Here is a 27,331-nt window from a genome sequence, read left to right on the forward strand (position 1 = left end):
GAACGTTTCCATATTCTGTCTACCTTTCAGTCTGGGTTCCGAACACGTCACAGTACGACCACTGCTCTGCTCAAAGTTACTGAGGATATCAGGTCAGCTATGGATAGTAGTCAGGGTACTATTCTGACACTATTCGATTTTTCAAAGGCGTTCGACTGTGTTCATCATCCACTCCTCCTTCTGAAATTAAGAAATCTTGGTTTTGGAGAGGGTTGTGTAAAATGGATCGAGTCTTACTTGTCGAATCGCCAACAGTGTGTCAGGGCCAATAATGAGGTCTCTTCATGGAGAAATGTAACCCGAGGAGTCCCCCAAGGCTCTGTTCTTGGGCCTCTTCTCTTCTCTCTCTAAATCGATGACATCACAAAATGCATAAAACACTGCAACTTCCATCTGTATGCTGATGATCTTCAGATCTATAAACATTTTTCTGCAGGTGAGTCTGATGCATGTGTCGAGCAGATGAATTCTGATATTGATGCTATTAGTGGCTGGGCATCATGCATTGAGATTGAATGAAGGTAAGACACAGAGTATCATTGTGACTCATAACCGATTCAGAGCTCAGAATGTTCCAAGGTTGAGGTTGAATGGCATTGAGTTGGAGTATTCTGAGAGTGTTAAAAACCTTGGTCTTGTTATCTCTAAAACACTCTCATGACTCATTCAGGTTGAGATTGTTTGTAAGAGGGTGTTTGCTTGCATCCATAGCTTGAAACGATTTGCCCTCTTTCTTCCACTCAACATCAAGATCATGCTGGTCAAGACTCTTGTGCTGCCTCACTTCAGCTACTGCGACACTGTCATGAACGACATGACTGTTGAGCTCTCTAACCGACTGCAGCGTACACAGAACTATTGTATTCGATTTATTTTCAATGCTAGACGATTTGATCATGTTACACCTTTTTATGTACAATTATCTCTCCTAAAATTGAATGATCTTCGTACTTTGCACATATTGACTCTGCTTCACTCAATAATCAAAACCAAATCTCCATCTTATCTGTCTGAGAGCTTCAGATTCCTGTCTGAGATCGGTGAACGTGCAACAAGGCATGGCAACTTGCTGCTAGCTTTTCCCATTCATAGAACGACGACTTTTGAGAGATCATTCACTGTCACTGGTTGTAGGCTGTGGAATAATCTTCCTGCTTCTGTCCGGGCCATTGATGGGCGTGCTCGCTTTGGGGTGGAGGTCAAGCGGATTTTGTTGGCGGGTCTGCGAGGGTAGCATGTGGTTGGCGCTTGGAACTGGTCTGGTGGGCTGTGTGGATGTTGTATGAATGATTATATTAATAATTCCTTTTTTTACTATTGTTTCTTGAATTATATCATTGATTTTTTTTAGTCTAAATGCAGATTGACTGTTTTGTTCCAACTATGTTTCTATTTTGTAGCTATATTATTTAATGTATTTTTATTTATATATTAAGTTACACTGTATTTTTTTTTATTCAATTGCATTTGTTATGTTGAGGTTGAGTGGTAGAGAGGACTTATAAGTCCTAACTCCGCCTAATAAAGAATTTTTTCATTTCATTTCATTTTCATTTCAATAAGTTGAGTAAACTCTCTGTATTACTATTTAAATAGTTATCCGGCTTGAAGTTAGCAATATCTTGAGCCTCCAGCGTATCATAGATACCAACATCAACTGTATCACCTACTTCAAAAGGCATTGGATTGGGTAGAAAAATAAAATAACAACTTCGTTACTCATGAAAAATTCGGCTAGCCACCTACTGCACACGATAAGATAAAGATTTATATTAATAGGATAATGGAGTCTTACCAATATTGAAATCCTAATTATTGACAATATTGTGACAATGATGTAGAATACAATTATTTTATTGATAAAAATATTCAAATCAACCTGTTCTTGTTCAATTTGTGGATCTTCGGCTTTAATAAAGCTGTTTGGAATCATTCTATATAAATTTACCATAAACATATTAATAAAAATGATTGAACGTTTTCAAAATTGCGTTCTATATACCTTTGGCCGTTCAAATAAAATAATACCAAGAAGCCATCTTTCAATAAATCAATCAGCAAAGACAAAAAACTAATCTCGCTTGAATTCAACTTTTTAACAGTTTTATAATTATTAGTGATATTGTATTCTTCAGATACATATTTAATTTGACGATTTCTCATAAACAATATGAAGTAAATTAAATCCTGGAAATAATAAATAATTCTACCTGAACTTCTGTTCATCTTTATACAAAATAGATCTATAAAAGTCATAAAATCATAGTTTCCATCTAGAAAAACACAAAAAAAATGCATGTTTCGAATGTTCTAAAGTAATCAGAATATAGTTCTTTCTCAGTTTATCATTAGACAATGTAAATAATAGGCCTATTGCGAAACATAACTTAGTGTTATAGAAAAATATCTTCATAGTTACAAAGTAAGACTTAAAACAAAATAATTCGGCCATCTATAGCTTCACAAAATCTTTCTCATTTCTCACATGTATTGGCTGCTTACCTTCCTCCTTCCTAGCCAGTATCCTACCATCCTTAACCCATACAAAACGATAGCCTTTTTGAATAGCGATCTTTCGCGTTTCTTTGAGAAGTGCACTTGTGGTGGGAGCAAGATGCTGATAAGCACACACTCGTCCATCAATCAATGACTGGCATACCGTTTTTGTTGAGATTCCAGGATCCTCTCCATCACGATTTGAAGCGCCTTTAAAATAAGTCAACCAATCTTCTTTATCTTTTCTTCTAATAAACTTGAAAACAATTGGCTTACTTTTATTATTGTTCCCTGACGGCAATCTGTGAGCAATAATGAGATTGTTAGAGTTCATTGGACTGTTTATTGCGGATTAAATTTTATTAAAGACCTCATACACTGATTCATTACGTGTCTCTGGAAATCCAGTGACAATAACATTGTCTCTACGGGTGTAACCTTGCAGGCCGGAAATTTCAACCTTTAGATTTGTATTTTCGTTTTTTAGCACATCAATTTCTTTTTTCAATTGTTTCACTTCCTCCTTATAGTTTAAGAGTTCCTTCTTAAAATCGTCAAAATCATTAGAGATAAACTCGATCGAATGTTTAATAGAATTAAAATCCTCCTTGAAAGTTGGAGAAAATTCTGAGCTGATAATCTCTCTCACCACTTGAGCAATAGCCTGAAGATCCAAGGTCGAGAGAGAGAGAGCGATTGTCCTTTATCTTCTTCCTCGTCTGTAGATACTGAACGACTGCCTCCTGTGTTTGTATTTGTAGACGCGTTTGGGCTAGTTTTGCATGCGATACATTTCCATTTGGACTTATTATCACTAGACATTTTTCTAAAGTTAGATTATTTTATCAGCTGACAAAGATAATGATATTTCGAACCACATGCGTTGCACGTTAAAAAGTCTTGTTCAGGAATACTCGTTTCACAACATTTACTACACAACATTTTACCGGTAGTCTTAATCAAAATCAACTTAAACTAAAGAAAGATAACAGAGCAACAGCACAATCGATGTTTACTCCTCCACGGCCAGAGGCGAACTCAATTAATTCGATTGTAAAGATTGGGATTGTAGTCAACAATTGAAACTCTGCAATTCAAATTCCATGTATTTTATTAAAGACTACAGTTCAAATTAATCAACATGGTCGATCTCTCATACACTTGGATTAGAGTACTTGATTGAGAGTATTTGTGAAAATGTTATGTTTTCCCAATTATATAATAATATTAAAATTGCTTCTAAATCCATCCAAACCATTTTCAACACAATACTAAGTTCAATGTAAAAAAAAGATTTTTCTCGTTTGATCTTTCTTCCTTATGAGAGTTTACTCACTCTTTCCTGAACAAGTTCATAATAACCTCATGTTATTGATTTAGTTTTCAAGATTACTGTTGATGTGTTCATACGGTTGAAGTAGAAAAGGTAATGTTCTAACAATATCTAGTTTTAAAACATCAAATCAAATTTATTTTTTTACACAATAAAAAACATGATGGTAAAAAATATATTTTCCTACAGTTACCTTGAAAAGTGGCCATTCCTGCACTGATTACAGAACGCAAAGAATCACTTTTCCGCTCTAGTGCAGGAAAAAATTTTTCTGCACTCCAGATTTGCAACATGGCAACACAAAATAGTTGGTGGGTTTTATGGAGGATTAGTGCACGAAAACAAAAATTAAGTTGGTAACAATGACTGTGGTTAGATTTAGATAAGAATCATTTCAATGGCTACCCTACATTTATGATAAAATCCAAATCTAGAAATCCAAAACAAGAATAATGTTCATCTAAATCATAATTAAATAATCATCATTTACGAATTCTGATCATTTAATAATAAATAATAGTTATTTTCTATTGATAATTATTTTTTCAACTGCAAGCAATGAGAAAAGTAGCAAATATGCATTATAAAATTCGAATTTTGAGGTTAAATGATTACTGTTCGATATCCATATAAATATAAAAGCTTAAGAATACTACAATAAAATATATTCTCTGTTGTCTATGTTATTTTTATAAATATTTTTTAGTTTACTTTAAGCATTTTTCTCGGTAATTTGAGCAAAAGTTTAAATTTCTGAATCCTGTTTCTGTAGTTTTTAGCTGGATGAAACAAACTTAGGTACGATTCTTCCCGCTAGGTCGCGCGCTTGTCGGTTTAGCCATCTTGCTCCCAATCAGCTGTTGGCGTGTATTTTGAATGTGAATTTTTTGTTCTATCTGTATTTTTTCTGATTCTTGAATGAATAAAAATGAGAACTTTGGCTGAGAATTTTCAACTTCAATTGGATAATTAATTTTTAAATGAATTAAGGTTGTTATTAATAACAGCATCACACACACAGACATTTGATGGATTTCAGCCATCATTTCACCCATAATTACCCACTTTTCATATTCAATAAAAATTAAATGTGAAATACGTGCGCAAAGTTCCTCTGCTTCACTCAAGAAGCCATTCCGCTTCTTTACGGTGAAACGTAAACGTTTCTTTCGGTGCAGCAAACTGTCACTTTGCGCACTAGTTGCACAAATAACTATTACTATATAATGGGAATGAAATCACCACCTTTAAAAGATGAACTTGCTTGCTGGTTGGAGTCTATCCTAAAATTTAATTCTACGCATAATAGTGCTTAAATACTAAGCAAAACCATATTATACAGTACATTTAAAGGATCTTATTAATTTTATTTTCAAGTAGAATAGAATAAAATAAAATCAATTTTTTGAATGACATCACTTACATAGCAAATTCCGTTACAAAGTTAATATTACAGATCATTGAATACAATTAGTCCAGGCAATGAATGCTCGAAAAAGGGTATAGAGCGAAAAGTTTGGAAGACCCCACCCCTACCCCTTGTGCTAATGGGGTTGGGGTGGTACAAAGGTACCATTTTTGGTTTTTCACATATATAACTCGAAAACTATGTATCTTACGGACATGAGTATTTTATAAAAAAAAAGCTTACATAATTTCCTACAATATTGATCCCACAACTTTTCTCAATGACAATGTTTGACCCCGCAGATCTGTTCAGGGTAGTAAGGAGGTAAACATATCAAAAGTCCCCACCCCTACCCCCTGTGCTGAGGGGATAGGGGTGGTTCAAACGTACAATTTATTGGTTTTTCGCATATAACTCGAAAATTATGCATCATACGGACATGACTATTCTATAAAAAATAATTTCCTACAATATGGATCCCATAACTTTTTCTATAACTCTTTCACTTTTCGAGATATCCGCTCTTAAAGATACATTGAATCTGCTATAACAATGAAAGGAAAACATGAAATAGTTAAATAATACATCAAATCTAAGGGAAATAAATACTCTACAAATCTACGATAAGCATTTATTTCTACAATGCATTGTTGGAGAGTTATACGCCCTGAAAGAGAAAAATAACTGGATGAAAAACTGTTATTTCAACAATTTCACACTTTCAAGAGCGTATATCTCGAAAACTGTAGGAAATATCACAAAAACTCCACTGAACAAATATTGTAGAGAATTCATCAAGCTTAATTTCTGAATAGTTAGTCATGTCGGTTGAACACATTTTTCTCAAGATATAAGCGTGTAAGCAAAACATTGAAAAATGCAACTTTTAAACCATCTTCATCCCTTTCAGGAGGTAGGAATGGGAAATTTTTATATGTTCACCCCCTAACTGGTCCCAAAAAAGCTGCAAAGTAAAAAACTGTGTTCAAAACATTCCCTCCAAATGCCTTTGTCAATTATTGGTCTATTGTTGCAAAACTGAAGATCTCACACAAAACACTAAAGCTGCTCCTACAGTCTTGGGGAAATGCGTAAGCTTGTGAAATTATACATCAAATTGAAGAGAATACGATGCTCTATAAGCTGATTATGGCATGGATTTTTGCCATTGGTATTTAAAAAGTTATGAGAGCAAAAATAGTAAAAAACTGAAGGATAATGTGTTTTTTTTTTTCAAAAATGTCACATCTTTAAGAGCGGATATCTCGAAAAGTGACAATTCATGAGAATTTTCAACTCGGTTGTGACGTACCTTAAGCTTTTTGCCAGACTTGATGGCGTCCATGAGTGCAGAACGGGGATCGACGGCGAGAGGGGGGGAGGCCGCTGATGAGGATGGAGTGGGGGTATATGAGGAGGGGGGCGTGTCATCGGAGGGGAGGCTCATCATTGGCGGAGGCGGCGGAGGGGGCGGGGGCACTATTATCGGCGACGTCATTGGCGGTGGAGGCGGAGGAGGTGTCCATGATGATGATGATGATGATGATGCTGCTGCTGCTAATATTACGAACAAGAAATGAATCCATTCAAATTTAATTATAATAATACTACAATATTATATATTAATAACTATAAAGTATGTATATATGTTATATAATAATAATACAGTAGTTCAATTCCAACGGTGATATAGTATTCTCCAAAGAGAAGGCAAGCCTATTTGTTATAATCTATCACTCCAGAGTGATAGATTATAATCAAATAGACTACATTACTTACTAGTGACAAGTCTATTAAAACCTTTGCGCTCTCGTATCCAGCATTGTTGGATATGATACTCTTCTTTACAGGCTGCAGCTCGGAACATAAATGACTGGTAGGCAGGCTAGCTACTCGTCAGCTCTCATATCCAGCATTGCTGGCTCACCCTTTTTCCTGATACAGCTCGTTGCAGTGCCAGTGCAGCTCGGACACTCGATCAAAACCTATCAACGCCTGTATCTAGTTAGTATCCAAATATTAGCATTTTATGTTTATTGTACAAAGCTCAATTTCACGTCATCGGATTGTTCATATCATCTATTCCATTGTTCATTTCATCTATTTCAGTGTGATTACTCGAATTTAAGCAGATACTTTACCACACTGCACTATAATAATATTGTCTCTAGTCAGTGATACTACGCAACTCGAAACAGCTGTTATGTTCGCTCAATGACTACATCTTTCAGCTTTTATTTTTATTCGCTTAATTAATAAAATAATGCGATTAATATTAAAAAAATCACGTTTATTTGTATCAATGTCAAGCAATGGTTAATCATGAGCTGACAAAAATCCTTTTTCAAACACATTCACTTTTGATATAAAAAAGGGATTGTTTTGGTTCAAGTAGTTGTTCTGAACAACAAGCGTAGTTGGAATCATCCACCAATCGTAACCTGATTTTACTAAAAATGAAAAAGAAGGTGAATAGCAATATCCAGCCATGCTGGATATGAGAGCGTTCATTTTTGACGGGAGCCAGCTGAAGCGAGAGAATTCCATTTCATCAACCCCAGCTGTAGAGGAAAATGATGATAGCCAGCAATGTTGAAGAGTGGATGACAAAGTCATGCAATTTTTTCGAGAGCGCAAAGGGTTAAAACATTTTTCACTAGGCTAACTAGGCTAGGCTAAAATACCTGCTTTACCTGCTGTATATTCAAATACAAATTTAGTTGCAACAAAAAACAATTTTCACAAATAATAGCCTAAAGCAAATTAAAATACCTTAAATGAAAAAAAAAATAATGATGATGATAATGAAAATGAAGTAAAGGAAAAAATCATACTAGAATTATATATAAATAAAAATAGGAATCTAAGAACCCTTTAAAAATTGTTTAGTCACAACATGTTTCGGCTATAATAATGCCATTACCAAAGGAAAAATATATATAAAATTATATATTTTTTAGAATAACTTGGCATCACATCAATTTTTGAGGTTAGGTTTTTGTATCTCAAATTTTTGTTGTCTATTTTTTCTTCGCTGCTCTATTTGGGGTTGTATTATTTACACCATCATTATAATTTGTAATTTTCCTGTAGTTTATTTTTTGTTATTGGTTGTTTATTTCATGTTAAAAGCCTCTCGATGATGACGTGTATGTGTATGTGTATACAGAGTGTTCTGAAGAAAGGTGCCCATAAGTCAGGGTGTGATTCCTCACATCAAAAGAAGAATAATTATAAGTACCAATTAACATAGGTCCGATAATGCTTGGTTACCAAGTTATACAGAGTGAAAGATTTCGTCTGAATTTCAGTTCCCCTGCTGAAACGGGTATTTGTTGGCTGTTAATTAAGATGTAAAATTTAGCGTACTTTATGTAAAATGAACTGAAAAATCGAATAAAACCGTTTCCAGACCTATAGCTACAGTAACTTTCAAGATATGTGACGAAATACGCGAAACTTGATCCCGAAAAACAAGTTCCTTTAAGGTTTGAATCAGATTTACTATGTTAAATGTACAATAAACACAAAATATTTTCCTACAAAACTTGTAGAAAATTCAATTTCAAAGAGAAAGATGTGGAATAAGTCTACAATAGACAAAAGCAACCTTTAAAAAAATAATCTTTAGGCCGGTTACAGAGCTCGACCGACCGTCAGTGCGTAAGTCAGTCGCGCTTGTCTTTTCCATATATATTCCATGTATCCGTACAGAGCAGGACTGACGGCACGCATGCGCACGGTCAGGACCATGCGTTTTATACAGCGCGTACGAAGATCATCGGTCGAGCTCGTGCGCATCCGTTCCATCGGTCGACTGACGCGCTATTGAAACAAATAGAAGCTTTCAGAGCTGTACTGATCAGTAGCCCGATCGCAACATAACCAATGTGCTGACACCTCTGCCCGACAATCAGCTGATATTGAATTGAATAGCATAATGAGTGGATTCAATTAATAGTGTCATATTTGAATTCAGAGTTTTTCTATACATTTCTTCAATCATTTCTAAATTTTTTATTGAAAGAATCATATTATCATTTATTAATAAATAATATATCATATTAATAATAAAAAATAAATTATTATTATTAATATTATCTACATTTATTTGATCCGTAGCTTAAAATGACTGCAAGTATTCCCAATGGTGATATAAGCTCGAAATAACTCATCAAAATTTCTGATGGACATTCTGAGGTAGTTGAAAAATGTATCTTCACCCCAAGCAATGATGTATATAATAATACTAAATTCACTTTGAAATGCTCTTTGTGCGACCATCGGGTGAACTTGATATCTACGTCTTTTAATCTTTCGTTTACGAAGATAATAAGCTGCAATAACAATCTGTAAAGACGTCCATTTTGAGAGTCGGAAAAACTGATGTATGGTCAGGATGGTGCATACGCACCGACGGTTGGTCGAGCTCTGAATGTGTAAAACTGATTCATCGTCAGCGAGAGGCTTCTAACATGAAATAAACAACCAATAACAAAATATAAACTACAGGAAAATTACAAATTATAATGATGGTGTAAATAATACAACCCCAAATAGAGCAGCATGTCATGTTTACATGCATGTTCTACCGTTAGTTTCCAACCTAAAATTTCTAGTTCAGTAATTGAATTCAAAACGGAAATAAAATTGTAGGGTTATAATGAATTGAATTTGATTTGTTGAACTGACACTGAGTGTGTGGTTCTTGCGGCCGCTGTGGCAGCGTGCGGAGCGGAGGTGGCGGCGGAGGCGGTGGAGTGTGCGCAGGCGGAGGGGCGGTGCGGGAAGGCGGCGGTGGCGGAGGAGGCGCTTGGCGGGAGGCGGCAGCAGACCGCGCGGGCACTGGGGGCGGACGAACGTCCTTCGTCACCGCATCTATGCCTCCGTTCTTCTGGATGAAGTCGTAGATGAACTCACGCGTCGCCTTGTCCTGTAGGTGGTTGTCTGATACGCCCGCCTACAATTTTTTTTTAAACATCTTTATTGCCCATAAAAACAAAATACAAAATAAAAAACTTACAAAAGAAATATTCTAGATTATATGCCATTCGATTCGTTACATGATGGACTACAATATTTGTCATATTCATTTTCTCAATAAAATTGACAGTTTTCTTGATAAAATAATATATATGTAAAAATTTAGGGGGTTTGCGATTTTATTTTTTTGTTTTCTTCGATTAACTTCAAAGCAAGCTGTTTTAAAGAAAAATGAGACAAATAATTAATGTAGCTACTCTCATTGCAAATCCATTGATGTATATTGTTATGTATTTGCGATTCGATTTGACGCCGTGGAAGGGATAACAGTCGACGCGGAACGGCGCGGCTGACTCTCTTAGCCATAGTGAACAGCAAACTGGAAATCAATTATCTCTGTAACCATTAATCGGAAAAAAATCTAACATATGTCATTCGATTCGTTAAATTAAGGACTACAATATTAGTCGGATTCATTTCCTCAAAATAATACTGCTGTCTACATTGCATCTCATTTACACTATGGCGCTCGAAACAATTAATTTTGTCTATTGTTTTTACATGCGCTGTATATAGATTTTCACTTTTCAATACTCTAAAAAAATATTAGAATTTTCTTGATTTAACATGCTCATGATAAAAATCAGGATTTCGTTGTTTGCTCACAGAGTTTATTATATTAATTTGAATCTATTATATTTATTATTATATATTTGAATTTACTATATAAATTTATTATATTAATTTGTGTGCCTTCTCCATACGAGTCAGAGGTAACACAATTTGATAACTCTAGTTTCAGATATTGTTGTTTTTCAACGAAGTTTCATGATATATTATGTGTCCGACTCCTTCATCTTATCCTTATTTTGTGAAAAATGGAGATTCAGAATTTCTTTTCATAGCTTTTCTTGTGTTTTATCTTGTTTCATCACTCTTCATAATTTCAACACTTGATAATGGAATGAATATCATCAGATCACGTGGACAAAAAAAATAAAAGGGTGGGCCTAACTGAGATACTATATGATAATACTGTACTCCTGATTAGTTGAAAATTTTCAAGCTGAAAGTAGATTAATTTGTTGCACATTCGGTTCAAATATTAAAAAATGCTACCAAATATTACCAATATTATCACATAATATGATGAGAACGAATTACTCTGAAGCTTTCTATTCTCACTGAACATGAAGAGGCAATACCAAGCCAGAATTGCAGTTCCGTTCAAATCATTATTATCAGAGCTTTCAAATTGATGCTATGAAACTAATAATTGATGTTATCCCCATCTCACAATTTCTCTATTTATCCTTATCCTGATTCAGAATAAAGTAGTTGATCTCTATAATCACAAAAATTAACGTACAGTACCTATAATAAATAGTAAAAATAAGATTTCTAGTAATAATGCAACTTTTTCTAAGTACGAATTCCAAGGCTCATAAAATGACTTTTTTTAATCACAGGCAGAAATTCCAATGATCATCATAATAGTAATTTGATGTAAATTGTTTGTATTGTACATTGTTCGACGTAAGATAAGCTACATCTTTAAGGTAATCAACGTATTTAGGATTATCATGTTTATGAATGAAAGCGAGACTGTGATAGAAGATTAGTCAAACTGAAATACAAACATTATATACAATGCATATTTCTGCTCAACTATAATTACAAAATGATAGTATCAAGCCGAAATGAATTGAGCAACTGAATTTCAAAGTTACTATCCACTGTTCAAATCGCACTGTAATTTCCTTTTACTTCCAAATGGATTGAATTGCCTCACTCTTCAACGTAACAAATATTGTAAAAAAACCAGTGGAATGTGAACGTCATCCAAATGTCATTTGAATTTCAATTTTCAGATCATGAAATTCATAAAAAAACTAATTCTTGACAGAATAGTGATGAATTGCAAACAGTGCAAGTAACATTGATATAAAGCGATACAATGAAAATCAACATCGATTAATTTAATACTGGACTTATCAAATTTATATTACCGTTAATTTATATTATTTATAAAGCTTATAAAATGTAAAACCAACATTTTAAATTTTCTCTACTGGAGCAAAACATCGATAGAAAATAAAGAAGAGCCCATTATAAGCAGAATACACTTGTGTACTAGAATTCAATAGAACTAACTCATCACTTCAACCCTTCAATGATCACAATGAACTAGAATGGTATGAAAACCATGAAATTGATAATCAGGTACATTTTTCAAATAGTTTCACCCAATTAAATCTGTGAATGCTAAGTCATAAGAAATCATGTTCAATTTGAATGCTTCAAATAGAAAATGATCTTTTGGTGCCCTAATCAAAATCAATTTCAATCAACATTAATCGACATAAAGAAAAGCTTCTGCCAACCTTGTGTAATGAATGACAAGATGCGAGTGGAGGTGAAAAATCGATATGTTAACAAAAATAATAGAAGATGATGAATCATCTTTCAATTAATCTTATACGGTAGGGTACTTCGTGGTTAAATGTGAAACACTTTCATGATTTTCCTACCTTTTATGCATGCTTACTCTTCCTTAATTTGTATGTTTGCATGGCTTTCATCTTTAGAATCTACTGAATTTCCATATTGGACTGTCTAAATAATGTAGATTCAACTAGTAAGAGCGGAAGATAAGCTACTTTACAGAGAGAATCATAGAAAGTTTCAACTCAACAAGCCCAATGTATAAATTTTTTTTATGCCTCAGCCGTCATATATATTTGGCTCAACTGAAGGTATATTATCAACCTGGCTTGGAGAATATTAACTGTAGAAAACAGCAAACACTGCACGCTATGATTTTTCAGGAAATTGCCACTGTTAACACTATTGTAATCTATGATTTATCTCAGTTTTTGACATTCATAACTTATGATAAATTTTAGCATAGAATTATGATCATACACACATATTTTGAATATGTATTATATTATGTAATAGTATGAATATTTTATCGGTTGCAAACAATATCTATGTCTGTCATAGAATGCATGACATATATAACAACAAAATGATTTTAGAGAATTTAGAGAATTGAAATGTGAAAAATTAGTTTCATCGCATGTCAAAACAATAGACAAAATTGATTGTTTCGAGCGCCATAGTGTGAATAAGATGCAACTTAGAAAGCAGTAGGCCTACTACTGTATTTTACTGTTTACTATGGTGAAGAGAGACGTCGTACCGCGTCGACTGTTCCCCTTCCACAGCGTCAACTTGAATCGCAAATACATAACAATATAAATCAAAGGATTTGCAATGGATGTGTCTACAATAATTATTCGTCACATTGATCATTAAAATTACTTGGTTAATCGGAGAAAACAAGAAAATCAAATCGAAGAACCCCTAAATTTTTAAATTATATTATTTTATCAAGGAAACTGTTTGATTTATTGAGGAAATGAATACGACTAATATTTTAGTCCATAATGTAACGAATCGAATGACATATGATAGATTTTTTTCCGATTAATGGTTACAGAGATAATTAATTTCCAGTTTGCTGTTTACTATGGCTAAGAGAGTCAGCCGCGCCGTTCCGCGTCTACTGTTTCCCCTTCCACAGCGTCAAATCGAATCGCAAATACATAACAATATACATCAATGGATTTGCAATGACAGTGGCTACATTCATTATTTGGCTCATTTTCCTTTAAAACCACTTGTTTCGAAGTTAATCTAAGAAAACAAAAAAATCAAATCATAAACCCCCAAAATTTTTACATATATATTATTTTATCAAGAAAACTGTCAATTTTATTGGAAAAATCAATATAACTAATATTGTAGTCCATAATGTATCGAATCGAATGGCATATAATAGAACTGTTTCCGATCAATGGTTACAGAGATAATTGATTTCCCGTGTTTACTTGCATTTTTCATGTTTTAGGGGGCTGGGGCGGAAAGCTCCAAGGGGATTTCTTGGGACTTTTGGGAGAATGACCCTCTGGGAGGGTTCTATCGATGGTGGGAAATTCAGCTTTTATTTAATTTTTGGATCGAAACTGCTTTTTTGGACCTTCATTGACTGGGCTATAATCAAAGCTAAAAAAAAACGAAGTTAACAATAAATTACTAGTAATTATAATATTTGACTGATGTCGAAGAAAAATTTTTGTATCACCCACTTATTTATCTGTTCCATCCTCTGTCTACCCCTATTAGAAAGATATTCTGACAATGCATTTGGCATGATATTTATTATTTTTGAGCTAAGATACCCCAAATTGTCTTCGCACTATTGTCAAATCTTAATAGTTAATATTATAAATGTTATGAGATGTAACAGGTTATACATAGAAACGTTATTATTCACTGTAAATTCATCCTTACTCATCCATGCATAATAGAGACGTTTCTTTATATAAATTTGACGTACTGTCATCACTTTGAATTCGGCAAATGTTTCACTACTAGAAAAAGCCCTTGGCTTATTAAGAATTGCTTTTATTATCATTTTTAGAAAAGTAAAAATTTTATTCATGAAAACATCATACGCTCCTCCCCATACCACTAACCCATATTGCAGCACCGATTGAACATAGGCAAAGTAAAGGACCCTAAGTAATTTAATGTCTAATATTTTACGGACTTTATAAAAGATAAAGGAAATAAATTTTAAGCGTTTACAAATATATTCTATATGAGGCTCCCACTTAAGGTTACAATCAACCATGATGCCCAGATACTTTATAGATTTTTCATTTTTTAGTTGAGGGCATGCACAATCCTTCTATTTCTCAAAATCACAATTTGTATGTATTTTTAAATTCATAGCATCATTTGGTTGACCAACTATTGTAGGAGAAAATGCAATATATTTAGTTTTTGATGTATTTATACTCAATGTATTAATATCAAGCCATTGTTTAACAATGGATATTACTCTTTCTGCTCTCGTGTACGTCTCTAACCATGAGCGGTCCTTAACTATTACAGCCGTATCGTCAGCAAAGGAAATTATTTTCGAACTATCAATATTTAGTTCAAAGATGTCGTTGATATAGAGTAAAAATAAAATCGGGGACAAGACGGTACCTTGTGGTAATCCAAAGTCGTTAAGTTTTGTAGTATTTGATTTGTAACTGTTGTTATCAGATATTAATTGTGTCCGATCACTTGAATAATTCTCAAATAATTCAAGGTGGAGTCCTCTAATCCCGTACCTCTCCAATTTTTTTAGTAATTTATTGTGGGGTATGGTATCATAGGCTTTTGCCAGGTCAATCATTATAGCTAGGCATTTGTTGTTATTGGAAGACATGGCTTCAGAAACTTCATTTGTAAAGGCGGCCAGAGCATCCTCAGTATTTTTGTTACTTTGGAAGCCATATTGATCCTTATGAATTATGTTGTGATTGTTTATGAAACCCATCAATCTAGTTTTGATTGCTTTCTCCATTATTTTTGCTAGATTACTGATTAAACTTATGGGTCTATAATTCTCCGGAAGATCAACGTTACCTGACTTGAAAAGCGGTTTAATTCTGGCTGTCTTGAAGCAAATCGGGAATTCACCAGCCTCAAAGCATTTATTAATGTTGAAACATAAAGGTTCTGCAATCCAAGTAGATATTTTCTTTATTGTAATATTATTGATATGGTCTAGTCCGGGGCTTGCTGAATTCTTCAAATTTTTTATAATACATTTAATCTCATCACTCGTAACAGGATTCAGGGTAAAATGTTCGTTTATTAATGGGAAGTGGTCGTTGTATATTTCATCACAATCTACATTAATAGCCGGATTTTACTAGCATATTCTCTACCTACATTTGCGAAAAAATTGTTTAATTTATTGGGGACAATTCAAACAACACTATTAGTAAAACTAACAGGTAACCCGTGCTTTGCACTGGATAAAAGTTTTTGTTGTGAAATGTTCAATTTTGGGTAACAGCCGTGGGAGATGCCTCAATTTCTTCGTTAATTCTACCATAATAAGGATCATGATTATGATAAGCCGAAATCACAGGCAAACAACTCGAAAACAAGATGGCCGCCAAAATTTTAGGGTTTTGCTACATCACTTGTACATCAATAACTGTACAAAATAATGCAAGTCTATCTGGTAGTGCCATTTTGTAAGTTAGAATATTTATTTTATCAATCTGTATTATGTTATGGCAAATAAACGAATGAATTTGAATGTCCATGAAAAATCGATTTTATAGTTCTAGCTTGTTACCTCATGCGTATGGAAAAACGCACCAGAAATCATGCAGGGTTTTCTTTGGAGGACGCTGGAGAACACATTATTGTTGACGTAGATGTATGAAGATGTATAACGTTTTAAAGCTGAAGAATCGATCTAAATTTCATAGAAAAAGAGATACATTTCATAGATTTGAAATTTCTCTTTATTCCTCTCAAAAAACAGTTACAATCAGAGAAATTTGTAATAAATTAGAAAAACATTTTTTGGGGGCCTTTGAAGGTTATAAATAATAAAATATGCGTTTTAGAGGAAAATTTGTAGAGGAAGATATGTGAAATATTTTCGATCAAAAACGGTTGAGAAATACAAACGGTTATTGAAATACAAGTGATGTAGCAAAACCTTAAACATTTTGGCAGCCATCTTGTTTCCGAGGTCTTTGCCTGTGATTTCGATTTATCATCACGATCCTTATTATGCTGAAACTAACGAAGAAATTGAGACATCTCCCACGGCTGTTACCCAAAAATGACCACGGAATGACATTTGCGACCGGACTATTACCTACAACATTCATGCTGATTATTGAAAAGAGTAATAATTTCACTATTTTACGCATTACTCTAGGATTGTTGCAGCAGTTTTAGTGTTGAGTGTGAAATCTTCAGTTTTGCAACATAGTTCAACAAAGATCAATTTGTTTGATCTCAATTTTCGACTTAGCAGCTTTGTTGGGACCAGTTAGGATGTGAACATATGATGAAGATATCAAAAGTCTCTATCGCTAATCCTTGTGCTAAAGGGATGAGGGTGGTTTTAAGAGTTTATTTTTTCATCTCTACGCTTACACGCTTATATGTGCTTGTCTGGGAGCAATGCGTTTGACTATTCAGAAATGAATAATCAACTTCATTTTTGAATTGTTAATAATAATAATAATAATAATAATAATAATAATAATAATAAGCGTCTTTATTTAAGAAACAAAACCAAACGAATCATCAAGCATACAACATATTGAACAAAAAATTTATTTTAGTGAATAAATAATAAACTTTTCCCTTCATCAAAACAAAACAGAAAAAAACAATACTTGAATGATTTTAATTGAATGTCATACTTTCGCCACTATATAGCCAAATTACTAATTACTACTATTAGGACCTACTCAATTCAATAATTGAATTCTTCGATTAGTGACTCTCTTATTTTGCTTGCTTGTTGCACGTACCGTGCCAGCTTCCACCAATCACTTCCATTGAGCCAATCAATGACCTCTGAGTCACTCAATTCAACTTTCCTCAAAAAGGCTCTTCGATCTCCACTTAGGATTGGACATACTCCAATGAAATGTTTAATATTTTCCCTCTGCCCCATATTGCACATTGAACAAATCCACTGCTCTTCCTCTCTTCCATGTCCACAGTTCAAATTTAATAATGCACCTCTAGCTTTTAGAATAGAACTCATCATTTTCCTGTTCAATCCAGATTTCAAATAGCTCTTGTCTAAAATATGATAAACGCTGTGAAATCGTGAATTAGTTGCGCTTTGCAAACAACTCAGTCTATTTTTCTCTTTCATTCTCTCATGCATACTCTCAAATTCACTCTTCCATTCACTTCCATTCACCAAACATTCTGCTAAGTTACTTTCATACTCTATATCCAAACGCATCCACTCCTTAAACCAAGATATCTTATATCTAATTATTTTCTCAGCCAATTTTCTTGTTAATCTGTGCCTGCCGAGACTCATGGTTTTAGCAATATACTCGATGTGCATTTTTAAAACATATAAATACATTGATTCTAAATCCAGTTCCATCTGTAATATATAATTGGGTGTGACTCTAGGTAATGCCAACAACTTTTTTACAAAAAATCTAGGTAAAGACTCTAATACGGCACAGTACTTGAACCCCCAGACTTGTGCTGCATACACTGCCACAGACTTCATAACATCATGATATACTTTCCACTTTGCTTCAATTCCTACATCATTCTTCGCAATAAAATTTCTCCACATTCCATTTATCGCAAATTTAGCTACCGATACACGTTCCTTTACATGCTGTGTGAATGGAAGCTGAGGGGTAAGCACTACTCCTAAATATTTGTACTTGTTTACCACCTCAATAGAGTTACCACCTAGGGTCCATTTTTCATGTGCAGCCAATCGTCCTCCTTTCCTGAATACCATAATCTTAGATTTATCTGTATTAATCTCCAATCCCCATCTGTCACAGTATTCATTTACATTATTAATCATTCTCTGTAAGGCCTTTGGAGTAGAGGCAAACAAAACCAAGTCGTCGGCATAGAGTAATAACTTAACATTCAGCTCATCAATCCATACACCCTCCACCATGTTATCATGCAAATCATTAATAAACAAGGAGAACAAAATTGGAGATAACAAGCAGCCCTGTTTTAAACCGCTGACTGTTTGAAAAAAATCTGTCATCTCTTTGTTGCACCATATACTAGCTCTTGTATCTCTATATAGCTCACTGATAACTCTAACGAATTTATTTGATAGACCTATATCATATAATTTAAGAACAAGTGCAGCCCTATCAACTCGATCAAACGCGGATTTCAGGTCCACAAAGAAACAATATAATTTCTTCCCTCTTCCTCTTAATTTCAAACTTATAATATTATGTAAATTGAAAACATTGTCAATCGTGGAATAGCCCTTTCTAAACCCCGCTTGGTGTTCACAGAGTGTATTGTTTATATGTACCCACTTTTCAAGCCGAGCCAGCAAAACACCTGCAAACCACTTTGCTAGCGCATTCACAAATTATATGCCTCTATAATTTTTCGCATTGGCCGTATCTTTTTTTTTTGTGAATAGGGAATATGACCGCATCCCTAAAACTGGTTGGTACATCTGCATTTTCTAATACATGATTGAAGAGTCCCAAAATCGTTTCAAAAAGCTCTTCTGACGCGTTTTTGAAAAACTCTATAGGTACCCCATCCGTGCCCGGTGCTTTTCCCTCCTTAGCCTTTTTCAATGCAGCTTTCAACTCTGACATCTCTATCACACTGTCTAGTATGTCATCTCTTTTGAAAGGAATTACATAGTCTGCTGATGCTGCTACTCTACTTGAGGTGAAAATCTCCTTAAAATGTTGAGTCCACTCATCTGACCGTATAGAATTGTTTATTATTTTCTTTTAATAATTAACTAACATGTCTACTACCTGTGGCGTATGTAGTATCGTTCTTGGTTCAGTTAAGCCCTCGGAAATTATAAATTGCTCCGGTAACTGTAAGAGATCATTTCATATATCCTGCATTAAGGACGAAAACGAGGAGACAAAGGTACGCTCTGTGAAACAATGGAGATGTAAAGACTGTCGAGATGCTGCGAATGTGTTTTCTGGGCCTAATACCGGTGCACCGATTACCAAAGACATTCTGTCTAAAATGTTTGAATGCTTTAAAACCGATATTTTTACTGAATTAAAAACTGTTAAGGACGAGGTGACAGAGTTGACCAAGTCAGTTGTATTCCTCTCAGCTAGTGTGGACGCCTCAAATACACTAATGGCAGAGCTCAAGAACAGCATCGAAACGCTTAAAGCTGAGAACACCATTCTTCGCGAAACAAGTAATACTCTATCAAATCAAGTAACCGATCTACAGGAACGTGTTCGTTCACTTGAACAATACACACGGCGAAGCAACATAGAGATAAGTGGCGTCCCGGCAACTCCAAAAGAGGAAGTCATCAAATTAGTGATGGATGTCGGCGCGGCGATTGGCGTCGCGGTGGAAGAGTCGCACATCAACGCGGCGCACCGAGTTGCTGGCTTTCGCAACGACCGAGCTCCTTCCCTCATCGTACAGTTCACGCATCGAGCTATCAGGGACCAATGGATCAAGAAGTATAGGGAGAATAAGGAATCCATAACAGCGTATAACATAAATCCCGCCTTCAAGAGATCAAAAGTGTATATTAATGAGCATCTCGCTCCAGTGAATAAAGTGTTTCTTGCCAAATTGAAAGTAAAGTGCCGAGCTGTCGGAATAAAATATGTCTGGTGTCGTGAGGGAAAGTTTTTTATTAGAAGATCTGATGGGGAAAAATGCCAGAAGGTTATGAGTGAATCGGATATTGATAACTTGAAATAAGGTATTTCTGCAATGATATTTTATTCTAAAGAATGTGAAAATACTTTTCACTTTAATATGTACTTGATGCTTTCAACTTTTAATATTACGCAGAGAAATCTTCTTATTTTTATTTGAAGCATGCTTGTTCAAGTTTTATAGTTTTGTGTTACATATAGTTTATTAATTTGTTTCTATCCCTTTATTATCAATAACCTCTGAATGAACGAAAACGATTACTTATATTCTTTAAAAGATAATTTCTTCGAAATTGATAATTTAAAAGAGAATAACATTTTTACACTTATTTATTGTAATATTAGAAGCATGAGACAAAATTTCAATAACTTTTTGGCTGAATTTTCTCAAATTCGAAACTCTGTCACGTTTATAATTCTGAGTGAAGTATGGATCAATTCTGATGAAGTTAAATTGTATAATATCCCAAATTACAATATTTTTGCTCACTGCAACGACTCGTATAGAGCGGGCGGTGTGATATGCTACACATTAAACTCTGTATGTGCTACACAAGGAGATGTCCATAGCATGGAAACAGCTGACACTCTTGTACTGGATGTAAAAATTAGAAATCACAATTTTAAACTATTTTGTGTTTACAGACTTCAAGAATTCACTGAAATCAGATTTATAACCGAATTAGAATCAAAAATTAATCAATTTACATCTAATACAATTGTAGTAGGTGATGTAAATATCGATCTATTAGATGGAAAAAACGCTTCTTGTAACTATTTAAGTTTAATGGAGAACAATGGTTTTTCATCCATAGTTGATAAAGCAACTAGAATCACTAAAATGTCTCGAACACTGATTGATCATATTTTTATCAAACATAAGCAAATAAACTGTTTCACGCATGCAATATTTGATTTGAATGTGACAGATCATTGTTTGTTAGGATTGAAATTTAATCTAGTTCGCAACTGTCGAGGAAAAAATGATGAAACCCTAGCTAAAAAATATGTGGATATTGATAACGTATGTGATATTCTAAAGGCGATAAATTGGAATGTAGTTTATTCTATTGATGACGTTAACTTAAGTTATGAAAGGTTCCATTCTATTCTATCTGATATTGTGAATGAATGTTCAAAAACTGTAACAATCTCTAATAGAAAGCTCGCTAGAGCTAAGAACCTAAGCCCTTGGATGACGATTAGCCTATTAAGGAAAATAGAGAAAAGGAAGAAACTGTATGCACTAGTAAAGAAAAGACCATATGATCTAACTTTTAGGTCTTATTATACAAATTTTTATGATAGACTTAAAGTTGAAATTGATTACATTAAAAAACGTTATTATTCTAATAGTATTCGTTGTGCTGATGGCGACCCAGGAAAGCAATGGAGAATTATAAACAGCTTAACTGGTGAATGCCGAAATAATAAATTTGATAAGGTTGAGTTAGAAAACGGAGAATTAGACTGTGAACCGCAAAGCGTAGCTGATAAAGTTAATAATTATCTCATGAATGTTGCACAGCCTGATAATATCGCACCTTCTTCTCTCGGCCTGGGTCTTCATCACCACTGTCAATCTTTCTTTATAGAGCCAACAACTATCGACGAAATATTGATAACGATACGCAGTTTAAAAAATAAAAAGTCATCTGGTTTTGATAGCTTTAACGTGCTTTTGATTAAAAAGATCGCCCCTTATATTGCACCCGTCCTCACCTATATTTTTAACCTGAGTTTTAACGATGGAATTTTCCCTGACTTATTAAAGCAAAGTATTGTCACGCCAATCTATAAGAAAATCAACTCTTTGAAATTGAATAATATTAGACCTATTACTCTACTATCTGTTTTTTCAAAAATTCTAGAAAAATTAATGATCAAGCGTTTAGCTAATTATCTCAATAAATTAAATTTTTTCTCCCAAAGCCAATATGGTTTTCAACGAGGAAAATCGACAGAAGATGCTCTTTTCAATTTTTCCAACTTAATTTATTCTAGTTTTAATAATGGCAATAAAACAACCGGGCTATTTGTAGATTTCACAAAAGCTTTTGATCTTGTTAATCATGAAATTTTATTGATGAAGCTCGAAGCGGCTGGGATAAGGGGATTAGCGTTGCGGTGGTTCCGCAGCTTCCTGACTGATAGGGAGCAGCGGGTGAGAGTGGGCAACTGCCTCAGCGAGCCTCTTCCAGTCACTGTCGGGGTACCTCAGGGATCCGTATCCTCTGCTATTTTATTCATTTTATTTATCAACGATTTGCTTACAAAAAACTTTCATGGTCATATTCAGGCTTTTGCTGACGATATTGCCTTTTTTATTCCAATAAAAATAAAGAGACTGTACAAAATAATATTATCTATGACTTGAAAATCCTTCAAGAGTGGTGCACAATAAATAGAATGAGAGTAAACGTTGCAAAGACAAAATATATCAATTTCGATTTTAAGGCATTCATTTTTGCAGGCCCAATTATATATCATACACAAAATTGTGACAATCGTGATAATTGTGACTGTGAAGAAATTGAAAAGGTAAAGTCATTCAAGTACTTGGGTTTAACTTATGATGAGAAAATGTCATGGAAAACTCATATTCAAAATTTGCATGTAAATGTTAGAAGAGCAATAAGAAAGTTCTATTTCCTGAGAAGCATCTGCGATGAGCAGCTAATGAAAACATTGTATTATGCTCTCATACACTCTCAATTACAGTATGGTTTGGTATGTTGGGGTGGAACTTTTAAAACTATTATTAATAGGTTAAGAATAACCCAGAATCATTATATAAGATTGATAATGTTTAAAAATGTAAGAGAGAGTTCTTTTCCTTTGTATGTGAATTTGAAAATAATGCCTATCCAAAATTTATTCGTTTTTAAAGTTTTAAAATTGTTTTATTTGAAAAGCGGAAACTGTGGTACGGGAAATCTTTATTACAATATGAGAAGCGTTAACCAGCTACTGTGTAGGACACCAAAGGTGAGCAGGGAAATTTTTAGGCACTCGTTTATGTACTTAGGACCTTATATTTACAATAAATTGCCAATTGAATTGAGAAGGTGTGATTCCTATATTATCTTTTGTGAGAGAGCAAAGAGCTGGTTATTCACAGTGAACGACGTATGGATGGTTAGAAATGTTGTTAGATAATGGTGCAGGTTGAGCTAGCATTGTTCAACGGCACCATTCTCATGAAAATATTATTATTCAATTGAATCACTATTCCACTAAGGCATGTTCGGTATTATATTAATTATTACATTTAAATGCATTTCATTTATTCCAGTTTTTGGTTTTCTGGGCTGTTTCAATTAATTTTTTTTTATCTCATGCGCTACAGGCAGTAGTTTCAGTATTGTTTTAGCAATCTTAATCACCTAGACTAGACTCACAGCTTTTATTTTTATTTTTTTTCATACAAGTTTATTCTTATTTTTATTATTTATTATTTAAGTTGATAATGTTTTTACCTTGTTAATTATACTTTGATTATCTGATCACACAACTGGATACGTGATCAGTATAATTTCCAAGATACTATTTAATTTCTACTTTTGTAATTTGTAATTTGAGGAGGAAATAAACCAATATTAGCTCACTGGAGTATCACTGCATAAGTTGTTAATAATTATACTTCCATAAATGTTAGTTATTATATCTATTAAATTGTAGAAGTATATTAATTCATATTGAATTTTATATTCATCCAATACAGTAATGCAGATAGATACACACTTGTCCAGTTTAATTCAATTTATTTATTCAAATCAAATTAATACACAACATAATTATAATTCTAAATAATAGAGCCCACATAGTCTGGGTGCAGGGCAGGAGCAGTTCTTCACTTATTGTGTATAACAAGGCCCATTATTGGGCTCTCGATACCATAATTTCAGACTAGCAGGTGACCCGTGCCTTGCACCACGGAAAATTTGGTGTTGTAAAATCTCCTTATAGCCAGGAAAAAAATAAATATAAAATATATAAAAATAAATTATTGATTTACTGTCAAAATTACGAGGATAATCTTCATTAGAGTTGAAAATTCTCAGCAAAAAAGAGATTTGATCGGTCTCGAACCCGCTACCTTTGAATCATGAACCGCGCGCGCTATCAACTAAGCTACAGAGTTACTTGGAGTATGCCCTGTTTGATTCGGCATAATAGTTGCGTGAGCTTTGAATCCCAAAATGAATAAATTTTAAAATTCACAAATTGAATAAATTAAAATAAACACTGAAATTTGGGTGAACTTGCTTCTCCAGTGTCAGCGGAAAAATGAAAGTTTCATATCAGTTGTCTTGACTTTTTACTATTAAATATAGTAATAAAAACTGAAAATATGGAAGATAATGGATTAGACAGAATCCAAATTTCATATCAAGCTAATAAAAAAATAAAAATAATAATAGTATCATAGTTATAACATTAGCAGACAGTAGAGATAACTCATAATTTATCCACTCTGAACAGCCAGATGCATTAACTTCAATGAATGAATATTTTATACTAAGAGAATAAGGATAAGTATTTCTTACTATTATAAAAGATAAGATGATTTTATGAGGGCCTCAGCGCTCCGCCATCCGACACGCATAACACACTCAACAATTGTGCACAACAGAGACTCGCCCCAGCCTCGACTATTTCTGGAGCAAAATTTCTATACAGCCACTGGGAAATATAATATGAATTTTGCCGTTGCAGGCTGATACTGATTGTATTTGAAGGATATTTATATATTTTTGTTTTGTAAAATTGTATTGACAATAAAGAAGTTTCAAATCAAATCAAATTGTGACACTGATTGAAATATTGTTAAATTATTGTGTTGAATTTCTCTGGAACACCTGTTTATATCATTGAATACAAAAATTATTAATGTTTAATGAAAATCTGTCTTAAAGTCATAACTAGGAATAAATAGTATAATAATATGTTGGTTAGGAACTGATCCACACGTTCAATAATTCCGCGGCCGCACGCAACCAATCGCGGAACAGGTGTTCGTCCTCAGTACACAGCGATCCGGATCAATGCCTCTTCCATGAAAAAAGGAAGATGTTTGGTCTTACCCAAGGTACCTAGAATGCTAGGTACATTGGTCTTACCTGTAAGAGAGTTGTGGTCGAACCCATTTTTGATTTTAGCTGAATCATGTGAAGTCTGATTGCATGTCTCCTCCCATGTGCAAATTTATTAAATAACATCATATTACATTTTTTGAAAAGTATTATAAAATAGCAAATTGAAAACACAAATTAAAACAACTAGTTTCGATGTTTCACATCATCTTCAGTTTTTTAAAATAAATTTCAAATAAACGTTTTACTAATAGTTTTGTTATTTTAAATACAAAATAACAAAATCTGGTGTGGCGCACTCACACAACTTTCCTTGCCGTTATGAAAATTTATCACCTGACGCTAGTGTTCACGCGCACTCAAGTCTACTATTGAAAGATCTGAGCCAGCTGATGACAGGACAATAACGCTAGACACACGAGGTCTGCTATCTCTTCATAGTGAATAATTTAATAGAATCAACAGTTGCCAACAATTTGCAATTGAAATAATAACATTTTCTCGAATTTCGAGCTTATTTTAAATTTTAGGTGAAAATGTTACTGAACACTAATTGTAGAGATTTTCATTCTAAATCTTTTCCACTCGTTTGCCAATCATTTTTCGTTTAAATAATATCTGAGACCTGATAATTGGAAATCTAAAATCAAACTTTGCATAGATGGGGCGGAGATCCTGGATTTTTTACAGATATGGGACTCGTGGCAGTTGATAGAGCTTATCAATGACTATTTTATGTACAAATTTGATCAAAATCGTTGGAGCCGTTTTCAAGAAAATCGCGAAAAACCCTGTTTTGACAACATTTTCGCCATTTTATCCGCCATCTTGAATAGCATAAGATCGAAATTGTTCGTGTCGGATCCTTATATTGTAAGGACCTTAAGTTCTAAATTTCAAGTCATTCCGTTAATTGGGAGATGAGATATCGTGTACACAGACGCACATACACTCATCCACACACATACAGAACAATACCCAAAAACCACCTTTTTGGACTCAGGGGACCTTGCAACGTATAGAAATTGAGAAATTGGGGTACCTTAATTTTTTTTGGAAAGCAATACTTTTCTTTTCTTTAATAGGGCAAGGAAAGTAAAAATATATTTTTTGAAATTATGTGTGTATAAAATAACATAACTATTAGTAAACTTTTATTTGAAATTTAATTTTGAACCCGGAAGATGATGTGAAACATCAAACGAGTTGTTTTAATTTGTGTTTTTAATCTGTTATTTTATATTAAAAAAAAGGTACTAGGCTATGTTGTTATTTTATAAATAAAAATCATTAGCCCTGAATACATACATTTAAGAAGATATGCTAAAAAATATATATAGTAAGTTTTCTGTTTTTGGGAAGCGATAATGATATTCAAGGAAAACTTTTATCCAAAAAAAAATCCTTCAACAGAGGGCACCATGTCATGAGAAATTTTGCAATGAGCGTAAATACCTTTTGGAAGAGACTTTGAATGTGGAAACGGTGATGGAGTTCCATTAACCATGGAGCTTCCCCGTTCTTGTTTATGATTTAGCTGTTCCCTTTGATACATATTCCTGCACTTACGTTCTGAAACCAACATATGTTACAATAGAATAATTTAAAAAATGATGCATGCATCTATTCAATGCATTGTCGGAGATACAAACCAACAATTATAGAGAAGATTAAAACTATCAAACTATTCTGAGAATATAATCATGTTTATGAGAAGATGAAAAGA

General features: G+C 33.8%; 2 protein-coding genes across 2 annotated transcripts in view; one reads left to right on the forward strand and one right to left on the reverse strand.

Moving 5' to 3' along the window:
- Positions 1-19,450, reverse strand: part of LOC111055887 (neural Wiskott-Aldrich syndrome protein) — a 42,641-nt gene extending 23,191 nt beyond the window's left edge. Inside the window, exons 1-4 of the mRNA XM_039431408.1 lie at positions 19,388-19,450; positions 9,930-10,197; positions 7,931-7,933; positions 6,550-6,794 (exon numbers count right to left, since the gene is read on the reverse strand). Of these exons, the coding sequence (XP_039287342.1) occupies positions 6,550-6,794; positions 7,931-7,933; positions 9,930-10,197; positions 19,388-19,450 (579 nt within the window). The remainder of the gene's footprint in view (positions 1-6,549; positions 6,795-7,930; positions 7,934-9,929; positions 10,198-19,387) is intronic.
- Positions 19,451-19,844: 394 nt separating this feature from the next.
- Positions 19,845-20,552, forward strand: LOC120352009. The gene has a single exon (XM_039431409.1). It carries the CDS (start codon positions 19,845-19,847, stop codon positions 20,550-20,552), a length of 708 nt encoding a protein of 235 aa, XP_039287343.1.
- Positions 20,553-27,331: the final 6,779 nt, after the last annotated feature.

The sequence above is a fragment of the Nilaparvata lugens genome, chromosome 6, assembly GCF_014356525.2.
Source record: "Nilaparvata lugens isolate BPH chromosome 6, ASM1435652v1, whole genome shotgun sequence".
In the NCBI taxonomy this organism is placed as follows: domain Eukaryota; kingdom Metazoa; phylum Arthropoda; class Insecta; order Hemiptera; family Delphacidae; genus Nilaparvata; species Nilaparvata lugens.

Coding starts and splice junctions, on each gene's coding strand:
- LOC120352009 (XM_039431409.1), top strand. CDS start 19,845: ATGTTTGAATGCTTTAAAACCGATATTTTTACTGAATTAAAAACTGTT.